The 13,818-nt window shown below is 40.8% G+C and overlaps 1 protein-coding gene across 4 annotated transcripts in view; it reads left to right on the top strand.

Annotated features, from left to right (window-relative positions):
• Window positions 1-13,818, top strand: part of CABLES1 (Cdk5 and Abl enzyme substrate 1) — a 124,602-nt gene that overhangs the window by 33,984 nt on the left and 76,800 nt on the right. For 3 of the 4 annotated variants that reach the window (XR_015695658.1, XM_087707185.1, XM_087707184.1), the window contains 2 exons: window positions 4,131-4,223; window positions 7,574-7,651. Coding sequence is in view for 3 of the 4 variants with exons in the window: in XM_087707185.1 (XP_087563311.1) it covers window positions 4,131-4,223; window positions 7,574-7,651 (171 nt within the window). In the remaining variant the exon portion in view is untranslated. The remainder of the gene's footprint in view (window positions 1-4,130; window positions 4,224-7,573; window positions 7,652-13,818) is intronic. The other variant, XM_087707186.1, reaches the window with a different exon arrangement.

The raw sequence follows: 13,818 nt of genomic DNA, 5'->3' as shown, positions 1-13,818 counted from the left end.
TCTCTTCTGTGGAGAATTCAATCCGTTGATATTCCATGTTAAAATCTTAGTTGTCATCTTTGGTTAGCTGAAGCTTTTTTAGAGCCTTCTGCATGGCCTGTTTAACCTTTGGCCTAGCTCCTCCCACAGCTTCTGAGGTTGTTGCTGTGGCTCCTTGATCGATAGCCGATAGTTGTTGCGGTTGTTGCATTTTAACTTGTTGCTCCATTCGTCTGGTAATCATACGGCTAGGTCTCTGTTCCTTAACACCTTGCGCTTCTAGAGGAGAGAGATGATCCATCTTATCTGGTAGTTGTGTGATTTGCTGTCTGTCTTGTCTTTCTTGTGATCTTTCTCTGGATCCAGAAGGTGCAGGATGTCCAACCTTCAAAATATTATGGTAGAAATCTCGGGCTTTCCATACGGAGTTGAGATGATATCTTTGCCTGTCCAGTGTGAGTATGATGCCAAATGGTGCGTCCCATCTCTACTGTATCTGACCATTTCTAAGTTATTCAACTAAAAAGGCATAATCTCTCCTGGCTCTTAGCATTTGAGGTGGTATCTCTTTCAAAACAATCAGATCTTGACCCCCAATCTGGAACTTAGTTTTATAAGACTCTTGTAATATCGTGTTTCTGAGCTCTCTTGTAGTGAAATATATAACAATGTCTCGAGGAAGCTGCTTCTGCTTTGCCGCCCAAGAGTTAACACGATAAACTTTATCGATTTGCCAGTCAAACCCCTGTCTTCCCACCAGATTATCAAAGGCTTCTGAAAGAATCTGTTTCAGGTTTTCCTGTTTTTCTTCACGCAACCCCCTTACTCTTAATGCGAGTTCCATTTGTCTGTACTGTATCATAATAATTTCTTTTTCAGCATTTTCAACTTTTTGTTGCACCACCTCTGTTTTCGATGTCAAATTAGTATTAGCTTGATTAAGATCCTCTAAACTATCTTCAACTCCTGAAAAATGTTCTGTCAGTACAGTTACAAGCCCCAGCATATCATCTTTAATTTTAGCAACCCTGGCATCAATTTTATCATACAAGTCATCCTTAAGTTCTTTTATCTCCTCTTTTATCTCCCCTCTTTAAAATCTTTCAGTTTGTTTTCCACTTTAATTGTCAGCATGTTATGAGCTTCACTCAGTTCTCTCAGGAAGAGTTCTGTTGTTAGTAACTCTCCAGTAGGGGGCATAGAGGGCGGTGGCTGTGATTTTGTACCAAGTATTGGCGATGTGCTTCTGGGGGCTGAAGAAGGGGGTTTCAGTTTAGGATTTGGTTTTGAGGCCATTCCAAGTTTTATCTTCAAGCAATTAGGAAAACTCTACTGGCCCGCTATACAGTTGTGGAAAGAGGTACTAAATCACCCCTTCATTTTGAGGGTTTTTTTTTTAAAATTTCATAGGACTTTGCAGAAGGTTTCAAAAAATAAGCATTGTAACGAAACAGTTCAGCATATTCACCACCGTTTTGAATGTCTCTATATTAGCAAAGAGTCTTTTAAAAGTGAAACTAATTAGTAAAGATCTGTTGGCCGGCTGTGAGGCAAAATAAATCACTCCCTTCCTTTGAAGTTTTGAAATTCCGTATAACTAGATAAACATTGTTACTCAGCAATTCAACTGGCTCGTCGCCATTTTAAGTGCCTCTTTAAATAAATAAAATAACGGACGAGGATCTTGTAAAAAAAGAAGCTAGGATTTAAATAAACAATTAATGCTCTCGCATACGAATTCTCATTTTGAAATCAAGTAATTCAATCTTTGGTCTGAGTGGGAGGGATGCTTACTTTGTGCTACAAAGCAGCTGGAGATTTCCAGCACGGAACAGTTCTGCCTTCAGCTGGCCCCCCTCTCTCTTCGTAGACACAGAAGCTGCAAAGATCAGAAAGGCATTTGCTCGACAAAACTTTTCTCCTTCCCTTCTTGCCCGAAGAGTAAGGTGTCTGTCAGATGTCTGATAGATGATCATCTAAACAGATAATGCAGCTGGTAACTCGGGAGCAGCTATGTTTAGCTGCTACCATCAGTAAGTCCCGCCCAGGAAGAGAAATGGCCATTTGTTTTAGTTCCTGTATTTTGAAAAATACATAACCATTATTATGTAACTCCCCTTATCATCTTTATGGGCTTAGGTTTATCAATTCATTATTGTTTAAACTGAACTGAAAAGGTCTGTTTTTTCTGTCTCTTAAAACAAAAACAGAAATAACAAAATGATGCGGGGGCTCAGTGGCTAAGATGCTGAGCTTGTCGATCAGAAAGGTCAGCAGTTCGGCAGTTCAAATCCCTAACACCACATAACGGAGTGAGCTCCCATTACTTGTCCCAGCTTCTGCCAACCTAGCAGTTTGAAAGTATGTAAAAATGCAAGTAGAAAAATAGGAACCACCTTTGGTGGGAAAGTAACAGTGTTCCGTGCCCCTTCGGCGTTTAGTCATGCCGGCCACATGACCACGGAGATGTCTTCGGACAGCTGGCTCTTTGGCTTTGAAACAGAGATGAGCACCGCCCTCGAGTTGGGAACGACTAGCACATATGTGCGAGTGGAACCTTTACCGTTACCACTTTCTTAGTAGTAAAATGTTATTTTATGTAGCATGTACAACTGCACATTCACAAGGAGGAAAGTATCATTGTACATTATTTAAATATGTGCATAATTGCCAAAAGAAATAATGTTTAATATTTTATATCATTTATTTAAGGCGATCTTTCCAGTGGCGTTTTTCACAGTGAGGTATCTTTTAATTGGAACCCATTGCGATTGCCAAGAGCAATAGGAAAATGTTACAAGGAGAGCAAATTAGAATTATGGAAATAAGCATAATTAGCAGTATAAAGTCTCCAGAAGGGATATTTAGTTTATATGTTGTTTTGTGTATCTTGTGATCAGTTGTGGTTCAAATGCATGAACTCAGGTGCCAAATCAGTGCCAAATTACATATTAAAATGCAATAGTATTTCTATTAAATTTTTCTTCTACTGAAAAACAGCAAAATAGTTAGCAGAAATAGTTTCCAGTTTCTCTTAAATAGACAGAAATAAGCGATGCTAACTAATTTTCTTACAATTCAGCAGTTTGTAGTTCCATTTGTATAAAAATAAAAATATGTAAATCAATTAAATAATGTTTATAATTATTGTTTAAATAAACATAATATATTTAGAAAAATATATTTGATAAATATAAAAAAATTAAGTATTAGATAAATTTCAACTATTTATCAAATTTGTATAGCTGCACATCTCAAAAATGTTACTCTGAGCAGAGTCACATAAGTTCTATAACTTTTTCCTTACCTGCTGTTCTCCCTTCCCCAGTTCTTCAGCAGAGAAAGCCATTCTGAATATTGACAGGAAAATAATTAATTTTAGTTGTTCATTGGATCTTGTATCTAATTATTTTAGGTTTGTAATTTCCTGTTCTTAAGATAGGGATATTTCTTTCCTATAAAAGACATTTCCTTTTGGTCCTACAAAAATAAACTAAGCTATCCAGAAATTAACACTCCCACTTCCAAGAATATTGTTTTTACTAAGTCAATATATATATAATACAAAGAACAGCTGGGTGGTTATTCACTAAGCAACGTATTGTGCAACATTTTCTTTAAAAGAAAGCAATTTTTGCAGTTGTCTTGGTGTTTAAAATGAATATTATAATTAGTATTATTTATATCATCATACCCCCTTAGATGTCAAATCTATTCCATTTCTGAGATCTTGTTGGCAAATGGAAAATTAAAAAAAGGAGGCAGAAAATATTTGGAAAATCTCATGCACCTAGTTATTTATATATGAGACATATTTTCACTCACTCCAAAATAATTTGCAACAGAAATTATAACATACACTTTAAGATACATACTCAGAAAATTCTTGTGACAGAAAAAAATGTTGCATTCTTTTGTAAACAGCTTTCCTAAAGACAGCTACAGCATTATCCAAAAAGTTTTATGTTTAGTTTTTAAATACATTGTTTTATTTTTTTTAATGTAAGGTGGTTTTTTTCTACATTCTGTTATTTTTTTAAACTCCTTAATGTTAGTAGAGACGTCACTTGAATAATTGCCTTCTTGTTTTTGTGCTGAGAGATTCAGCTATACAGAAAGAATTTAATTTTTTCAACATCATTATTTTTTAGATGCAGGACTCTGTCAGGCTCACCCAGACCAAAGAACTTTAAGAAGATTCATTTCATCAAGAACTTGCGGCAGAATGATACAAGAAGTGGCAGGTATTTTGCAGGAAAAAAACGCCATATAATGAATAGAGGAAATGAGAACAAATTATTGGGGGGTGGCATATAGAAATGGGATTCTAAATTTAGAACTGTATGTTTTCATATGGAAGAACTCTGCAAATAAAATCATCAAGCATATTGATGGAGAATTATTTATGTATGCTGATCAGCAAGCTGAGCTACATGTTTTAAAAATTGTTGTTGTGCTGTTTCTATGACCTAGAAAGCATGCTTTCTCTGTTATGAACTCTGCCTTCTGGAATAACATTGCCTCAGAGGTTTAGGCTGCCATGACTGTGCTAATCTTTAGATAATCTTTTGAAACATGTCTTTTTCCCCAAGCACCCAGATAGGTTGGTTTTGTACTCGTATGTATAATCTGCCTTGCTTATAGTACATTATTCGCCTTGCTATATGTAACTCTTATTTAAAGTTAGCTCACTTGTGTTTAAGTTAGTGCATTAGTTTTAATAATATATTGCCCAGAATCCATGCTGAGTGGGTCAACTTATAGAAATCTAAATTATAAATAATATACATTTTATCTGCCTGTCTATCCAGATGTATTGAAGCACAAAATATAACATTTCCAACCATCATGGCCACTCCTGTGTTGGTTGGGAATTTGAGGAACTCTAACCCAATACAACTGCAGAATACTAACCTGAGAGGTAATGGTTTAAAATCTTCTGTATTCCATCCATAGAACAAATCAACTGGAACATTTTATTTGTGGCAAATATCTGCAACAGATACTGAGGTCTCTTCATGTAGTTTCACCAACTATAAATGCTAGTTAATCTTTATCAATATAATTTATTTACTGAAGGTTGCAGCTGTGCTAATCTCTTCTGTACATGAACAAGCTTGATTCATAGTAATATGAAGATTAAATCTTTACATGAAATCAAGCTCACTATTTCGATAGGCCTAGGCATCTAGCTAATAAGAGATATTTACAGGAGTGAAAGATGACAGGCATCATTGTTCTCAATAACACTTCGATAAGATTGTGTGCTGTACAACATAATAAGAAACAGAAGTAATAAAATCCTACATTGTTACAGTTGAACCATGAAATATAATAGGCAAAGGGACTCTTCGATGCAGTAGGGAATAGTCAGCAGTTGTCTTGAAACTTACTGTTAGATTTCAGTGACTGAGCAATACCAACTTATTGGAGTTGAAGACTAGGATTTTTTAAGTATAGAAAAGAAATGAAGCCTGAGCACATTGTGTCTGGAATAATTGTGTAAAGAATGTTTGTTTCTTATTTTGTGCTGGAGATGTTGTGAAATTGGTAGCATAAATGACCACCTAACTTATTTGATGGTATACAAATGGATGCTGGGCATGCAAGAGAGAAAGAACTTTATTTCAGTGCTAAAATATCTGAATAATTGGATGGCTTTCTTTTTCAGCCACTAACAATCAGCAGTGACTTCCAAATCCTTAGAAATAAGGAAATGTGTTCATGAAACCTGCCTCCTTATTTTATCTGTTTGTATTGCCAGTTTAAAAGCTCTTATGCAGCAGGATAGACTTCTGTACATGACTAATAACTGAAGGCATTTAGAAGAATTATTTCACAATGAAACCATAGCATTTGTTTATAATAACAAGGCAGGCTGGTTTCTACAAAGAAAGATTGTTTTCCTATCTAGTCCAGCATGTTTGGTTTTAATTGTCAGGGTTTCTTACAGGGAACTATTTCTCCTTCCCTACTACTTGGTCTTTTTGATCTCTACCACATTCACAGTGGTGTTTCTATTGTATGTGTCCTGTTAAGAGCTTTAGATGAAGATTCTTTAAAATCCGTTCCTGTGGTCAACTGTTTCTAATAAGTAAGGCTAGTGTAATGCCTTGGGTTTCTTTTGCCAACTTCAGTTATATATTGAACTTTGTTATGAGAAAGCATAATACTATTCAAAAAACCTTGAAACAGTAGGTAGCAGAGAGATTCTTACACTTTTCTGTTATCTAATCGCTGAACAGGTTTTTGCAGTCCGGATGTGATTATCATAGTCATGAATACCTTAATTAAAAATTATTATGACTAGTCTCTTGATTGCTATCCTTACATTTTGCTTTATGTTTTTTCACTCTTCTTGTAATTAAAATATGTAGTTCATGATCAGCAATGCAGAGTAATACCAAGTAAACTAAAGGGTGAATGGAAGTTCAGTTTTAATGCTTCATGGAGTTCAATTCCCAATGGATTAAATGAACATTCCTAAAAGATTAACATCTAACATAGCAGACATTCTGTGTAGTAATTTACTACAGTGCCACCTGTGTTCTCAATTAGAAACAATTTGCACAATTTCATTCCATACTTTGATACTTCATTGCATAGTGCCTCTTTTAAATTGTAGTGCTTTCATTTTTTGAATGAAAACACAAAATAGTAAAGCCATCTGTTTGATGTTAGATTTGGTTAGCTATTAAGTATCTGTACTGTCATCTGCTCAGCAGGATTTACCTATTGTTATCTTTATAAACATGGGCAGAAAGAATCATTTATTTGTCAAACATCTCTGGCACAGCATTCTGCTTTAAAAAAAAGATAATTAGCTGTCTCATTAGTAGCTTTCTGGGGATTACCTTGTCAGATATTTAAACATGATGAAAGAGACAAGAATATGACAGCTGCATTGGGGGTTTTGCTGAAAGTTTTATGGTAACCTGATCCAGGGCCAGATCCTTACTTTCTTCTCTTTCTTATCTCCTGCCCGGTGTACTTTCATTGTTTCTTAGACATAGCATTCTTAAAGCTCATATTAATAATGTCTACAGTATTCTGTTCTGCAGTTGTTGTGCTTGTTTGAAATACAGAGAATAGACCTTCCTTTCTCACATTAATGGTATGATTAATGCTACACTCTTTCAAAGGACTGGCTGCCCCTTCCAAAAGGGGATAATAAGCTGTCCTTGTGTTTTACAAATTCATAATGCCTGGACTTGCATCTGATGTTACTAGATGAGCAGGGAAGGTTGGATTTTGACATTTGAAAACACTTTGTCCACAGCAAAATAATAGACAGGCATTGTGATCATGGAGGAGTTAAAGTATTAGATCCTGTGAGGAGCCAGGTTCATAATCATCCCCACCCATGGAAGTCAACTTGGTGATTTGAGCTATCCCTACAGCTAACCTACATCACAGGGATGTTGCTGTGGGGAAAACTGGAGGAAGGAATGGCATGTAGAGTACATACAGCAAAGACAGGAATAGCAAGAGTAACATAAAAGAAAAAGAAGAATGAGAAGTAGATTTATGAGACCATTCTGAATTGCTGGATATTCTACTCTAGATCATATCCTTTATCTTGTTTGCCTTCTAGAATAGTCCTTATTAGTGGCAGAAGATCCTTCTGCAGCATATTTTCAGTGCTGCCATATCGGGATTATAGCCATGTTGGGTATGTATACTTTTTCATAGTTTTTTTCTGAGCATACATTAAGTGTGACTTACAATATGGATGCCACAGCTGTCATTTCAGGAAAAGGAACCTTAACTTAATTACAATATCTGCCCAGCTGAAAATTGTTGAAGACCTGCTTGTGGAACTCCGGTTTGGTTTGGTTTTATGGGTTTGGTTGTTTGTCTTTGGTCTTCTAGTTGTATTTTTTTAATTAGTTGGTTTTTAGTTGTAAGACACCCAGAGTCATTTGAGAGTCAGGCAGCCTATACATTTGACTAAATATATAAAGTTTGTTTTTGATGGAAAAACAACATCTACAGATATAATTATTTTGCAGCACTTGGGATTTGCCTCCTTAGAAGGGGCCCATTGTAATCAAGTAAGAAATATTGATGTGGTAAGATTAGAAATGAATTGACTTTGTCACATGATCTCTTCTTACTCTTCAGTAGAAGAACATTAAGAACAACGATTCAACAAGGGGCTATATTGTAAAGCAAAAGTAAAAGTATTCTCTATATTAAACATACTTTAATAAACGTAAATATAGGACAGATGTTTTTCAGGCATTTTATTATTTATTCTTCTTCTAAAACTAAATATGCTGTAACATGTAGGAGGAATAGAGATTAACAAGAAGCTCAGTCATAGCCTCTGTTTCCTAAAGATTTTGAAGGCAAATTAGTTAGAACTGCAATTTGACAATAATTGCTCTCTTTTTTTATAAGATGAGGTAATTTAAAAATGAGATACTAAGTCTCATCAGTACTGTGTAACATGAATGGCTATCATGTGAACATTGATATAGTTGCTGAAAACAGCTGGTTCTGTGCTGAGTTAGCATATACTGTACCATGTATATAGTGTAGAAAAGGGGATATCAATCGTCTCACCCTATTGGCATTGCCTGCACCACTCCATGCAAGCAAAGGAAACATGCTGTGGACCCCAGCACTTCTGGAATTCCAGTTGGCAGGGTCAAGGAAAAGGGCCACCTCTGCCTTTGGAAGAACTTACCCTCTGAGGTGAGATCAGTTTCCATCCTTCTGACCTCCCATAAGGGCTGAACACCCAGCTCTCCCAGATGGTTTGAGGCCCCCATGAGGGAGCTTCACACTAGAGGTAGTTGATGACTTAAAAGGCAATCCTACCTCCCTCTCCTAACACACATCCTGCTTCTTACCTATCTTTTAACTATAATTTTATTTTTCATCGTAATTTTCATTTTTATTATTTTATAAATATTTATCCTTTATTATTTTAATGTTTTACTGCTATAAGCTGTCCAGAGTTGCTTCAATTTAAGATGGGCAGCTAATAAATTTAATAAAATAAATAAATAATAAATAATAAATAAAGCCAAACATTCATTGATAAGTAAAATAGGTGCAGTTAAAGGTACAGGAATAGATACTTATATGACGCATAAATTATGTTAACTGCTTCTTTGCATTTAATTGTTAATTGTTACAGTGAAAAAGCTATTAACCAGATAGAAAGTGGAAGCTAGTAATTATTTGGACTAAAGATTTTAGAGGGGCAATTTAAGATTTCTTTGCTTTAGAAGATTGATCATTAGTGATAATAATCTCTCAAAACAACTACTGGCTTTAGAACAGTGATGTTTCTCAATCCTGCAACAGGAAAGGACATAACAATATACTTATACAGGTAGTCTTCATTAAGCCTGGTCGCTTAGCAACTGTTGAAATTACCACAGATCTTCTCATCTTCTCGGAGCCTCAGCACTAATGTCCAGATTCAAGTTTGCAACGGCTGCCTCCCCACAGTCATATGATTATATTTTAGGCCTTGGCAACTGCTCCACATGTATAGCTGTTTGCAGTGTCCTGTGATCACATGACTGCAATTTACAGTATTGTTTACATTATGTTTATGTGGCAAACTCATCATGGACAACTTGCCACAGGACAACTCGCCACAGGACAACTCGCCACAGGACAATTCAACGCTATATTGTTTCAATTACTTTTATTATTGGTAACCACATTTTTATTGAAATTATTGTAAATACTCTTGTATTTATGGATTTACTTTTTTATTACATTATTATTGACCATGGTTCTCTTGAAATTAATGTAATGTTTGTATTTGTTGAATTGTCCTGTGGCAAGTTGGTCATGGTTGAGTTGTCTCACTCTATGTAAGGATAGTTTTCATGTAATGCTATATACATATGTGTGAGAGAAAGAGAGAAGGGGAATACAAAAATACATATTTGTTTTTTACTATGGAGCAGTTTTCCTGCAGCCCGGCGGAAGGAGCTGCAGCAGGGTTTAGTCACAGCCTGATTGGTCCAGAGACTGAGGGAATTTTCTTAACGTCACCATCCTTCCCTATTGGCTTCCAGTTTCCTCTCAGTCTCCTGGTCCAAGCACTGTTTTTTTGGCTCCTTGAGATATTAATATTTGTTATAAATAGTTATTTAATTCGATTAATTGGATATTCTAAATTGCTAAATTATCGGACTGCTGGCCATCGAGGCTGCTAGTCAGAGGCAGGGCTCCCGGTCCTTGCCTCTGGGCCGAAGGGGGTGGTCCGACTCCTGCGTGTGTAGGGGTGATGAGCTCCCATCGCAGCCGCGATTGTGAGAGGCTAAGGCAACAAGGTAGGCAGAAGGACAAGATCGTCCTTAGATCAGCAGAATGCGAGCCGAGTCGCTGGGATTTTCCCAGACGTGCCCTGAAGCCACCGTACCTTAACAGCTCGCCGTGGCGGAAGAAATCGGGTGTGTCATTCTAGCCTTGCCGAAGCGTCTCATACAGAGCGCTTTGGAAGCCTGTGCAGCAGCGCGGCCATGCGGCCAAGGCAAATGGGAGCAGCGCTACTAACTGACTCACCAAGAGGCTTCCACCTCAGAGTCACCTTACTGGGCGGCCTATTTCTTTTTCACTACGAGGTGCGGTGACCATTTTGGAGCGACCTCGTGGCGCCGACCTCAGCAAGGCCTACATTGAGATCAGCGGCAAGGCTCCTCCAACTGACATTGAGGACAGAAAGGCTCTGGGTCGACTTTCAAGCAGTTCAGCCACATGAGTGTGGCATGGCCTCTACAAGCATCGGGGCAGCGCAGGACCCTGAGGGGAGCAATGGGGAGGAGAGAGAGGAAGGCCAGGCCAGGTTGCGGATCAGCGCCCCTCCAGGGCCACAGTGAGAGATGAGCTTCGCAGATAGAAGGCCTTGGAGAAGAGAGTGGCCAGGGCTGAGAAACTATCTCACCATGTTCGACCCACTTCTCCACACAGATCTAGGCCTCTGGTGAGGCCATTCCTCCCCCCTCTCCCTCTCTTCATCCCCCTCAGTCTCCCCAGCCAGACGTGGCAGGCAGGTGGCCTCCCCTTCTCCCCCTATTTCCTCTAGATCATTTAGGGATGGGGATGGTGACCCTTTAGATAGGGGATCCGGGGATTATCTACCTCCCTCCCTCCTAGCCCCTCAAGGCCCGTCTTCCACGCGACCCTCGAAGGAGGACCTGGAAGATTTAGACCTCCTACCTGAGAGCATCAGGAGGCTTATCGCCTCAGCAATAGAGGCATCACATCAGGGTTAGTCCAAGGGACCAGTCATCACAAAGGGCTTCTAGATCCCTCTCTGACAATAGACGCCACAAGTCTCCTTCCCCAGCCCGGGGCCTAGGACAGGCCAGGGCTCATTCCCCATCGGTGGTCAGTGAGGCCTCTGCTTTGGGGGAGGGTGCTCGCCCAGAATTAGACTTCTCAGACAACGAGGAGGCTATTCCTTCAGATACCCAGGCCTTCCCAGGCTTCTTTACATCTCCGGCCTTCAAACCCCTATTGCACAAGGCCAAGAAGACTACTCAGATTGGCACTGGGGCCCTGCCAGTCTCTCAACAGAGGAACCCAAACCTCACTATGTTTATTAATCCAAATACAGATAAGGAGGAGGTGCCAGCTCCACCCCTTTTCTTAGAAGTAGTTCAGAACCAATGGTCCCAGCTATCTTCCTTGCCCAACCCAGGAAGCAATGACCGCCACTTCTACAATGTGGAGCAGGCTTTCTCTAAGGCCCTTCAGTTACTGACCGTAGATCCTCCCATTGCACTCCTGGCCAGCGTCTCCACTGTTGTCTCCGGTGATGTAGCAAATAAGCTTAAGCCCGAGGATAAGTGGGCAGAGCTCATTTTACGTAAAAAAATTACAGTTTCCACCTGGGCGATTAAGTCTGCAGCTGCTGCTTCCTACTTTAACCAGACAATGGCCATGTGGCTGCGCCAGTTGTAAGATCACATTCCACCGCCGTCTCATGGACCTAGCTATTCAACATCTGCTGGACATCCAAGCGGTGGAACCCATTCCAGGACAGGAGTACGGCTTAGGCCTGTGCTCCAACTTGTTCGTGGTCTCGAAGAGTTCGGAGATTGGAAGGCAATTCTGGATCTGAAGCGCCTGAATTCCTACCTGATCTACAGGTGCTTCAAGATGGCATCCCTCAAGTCTATCCTCCTGGAAATCCGACGAGGCGACTTCATGCCCTCCATAGACTTGACGGAGGTGTACCTTCACATTCCCATACTACCAGCTCACCGCAGATTCCTCTGCTGCTCACACAAGGGACGTCACTTCCAGTACAGGGCACTTCCATTCGGTCTGGCCTCCGCCCCACGCACGTTCACAAAGGTTCTGGCAGCTCTGGCGGCTCACCTACGATCCCATCCAGTGAGACTCCACTGTTACCTGGACGACGTGCTCCTCCTGGCTCATTCCCACACTCAAGCGCTACACGACCTGCAGCTGACCATTCAAACTCTCCATTCCCTGGGGTTCTCAGTCAACTTTCCAAAAAGCAACCTTTCTCCCTCGACAAGAATCCAACATCTGGGAACAGTGATAGACTCCGTAGCAGGACTTGTTCGACTATCTCAGGAGAGGCTCCACAGTCTCCAGTCCATGACACGTCAGGTCCGCACAAGTTGGTCAGTTTCCATCCTGACCTTGGCCCGCCTCCTGGGCAAGACGGTGTTGTGCATAGGAATAGTACCACGGGCACAGCTACAGTCTCGGACACTGCAGTGGCTACTCATCCCGTATCAACGTCATCGCATGAGCAACTCCTTACATCTGATCTGACTGCCCCCAGACCTCTGCTGGTCCCTGAGGTGGTACGTCAAGGTTCCAACAACTGGGAGGCGAATTGCATTACCATCACCACAGACACGAGCCTTTATGGCTGGGGGGCCCTGATGGACTCCAGAATTGCACAGGGCCATTGGACAAAATCGGATCTTTGCCACAATATCAATTGGCTGGTTCTCTTGTATTTCCGGTCATACATCGCCAATCAACATGTCCTCCTCTTGATGGAGAACGTGGCCACAAAGGCACACATAAATCGACAAGGGGGGACTCATTCCAGATGTCTCTGGCTGGAGGCGCAGAGACTTGGTCTCTGGGCAGAAAGGAACCTGGCCGCGATTACTTCAAACCACATCTCGGGTATGGCCAATCATCAGGCCGACTGGCTGAGTCAGGCAACAGTTAATCACGGGGAGTGGCAGCTGCTTCCAGAACTTTTCCACAAGATTTGGCGATGCTTCGGCTGCCCGCAGGTGGATCTGTTCGTGAGTCCGAGCAATACACAACTGCCCCAATTCTTCTCCCGCTTCCCAGCACGCAACGCGGAGAGGACAGACGCACTCAGAAGCCCGTGACCTCAAGGGCTCCTTTATGCCTTCCCCCTTCCCCTGATCCAAGGGACCCTGAGGAAGGTAATATCAGAGAGGACACACATCATCCTAGTAGCCCCGTATTGGGCGAGGCGGCCTTGGTTTGCAGACCTCTGGCTGCTGTCCATCTCTCCCCTGTGGAGGATTCCCCAGGAGATGGCCCTGTGACTCCAACTGACCGCCTGGCACTTGAGCGGCGCCTCCTAAGGGGGGGCTCACCTCTTGGCTAAGGTCATTTCCACAATCGAGGCGGCCAGACACCTGTCGACCACATGAATATACAATTCCATGTGGTCAGCGTTCATCGCCTGGTGCGAGAGACTTCATCTCTCCCCTGTCCATGCATCTGTTGCCCAGGTCCTAGAGTTTCTCCAACACAGCCTGGATATTTGCCTTTCCCATAACACACTACGTTAAGTGTTGCATCCGCCTCCCGTGCATCGCTTTCTGACATGGGACA

The sequence above is a fragment of the Thamnophis sirtalis genome, unplaced genomic scaffold, assembly GCF_051295495.1.
Source record: "Thamnophis sirtalis isolate CommonGarterSnake01/CBP01778 unplaced genomic scaffold, rThaSir2_p1.2 scaffold_2, whole genome shotgun sequence".
NCBI classification, from domain to species: domain Eukaryota; kingdom Metazoa; phylum Chordata; class Lepidosauria; order Squamata; family Natricidae; genus Thamnophis; species Thamnophis sirtalis.
Note: the sequence above shows the minus strand (reverse complement) of the source record. Positions and strands in the feature narration are given on the sequence as shown.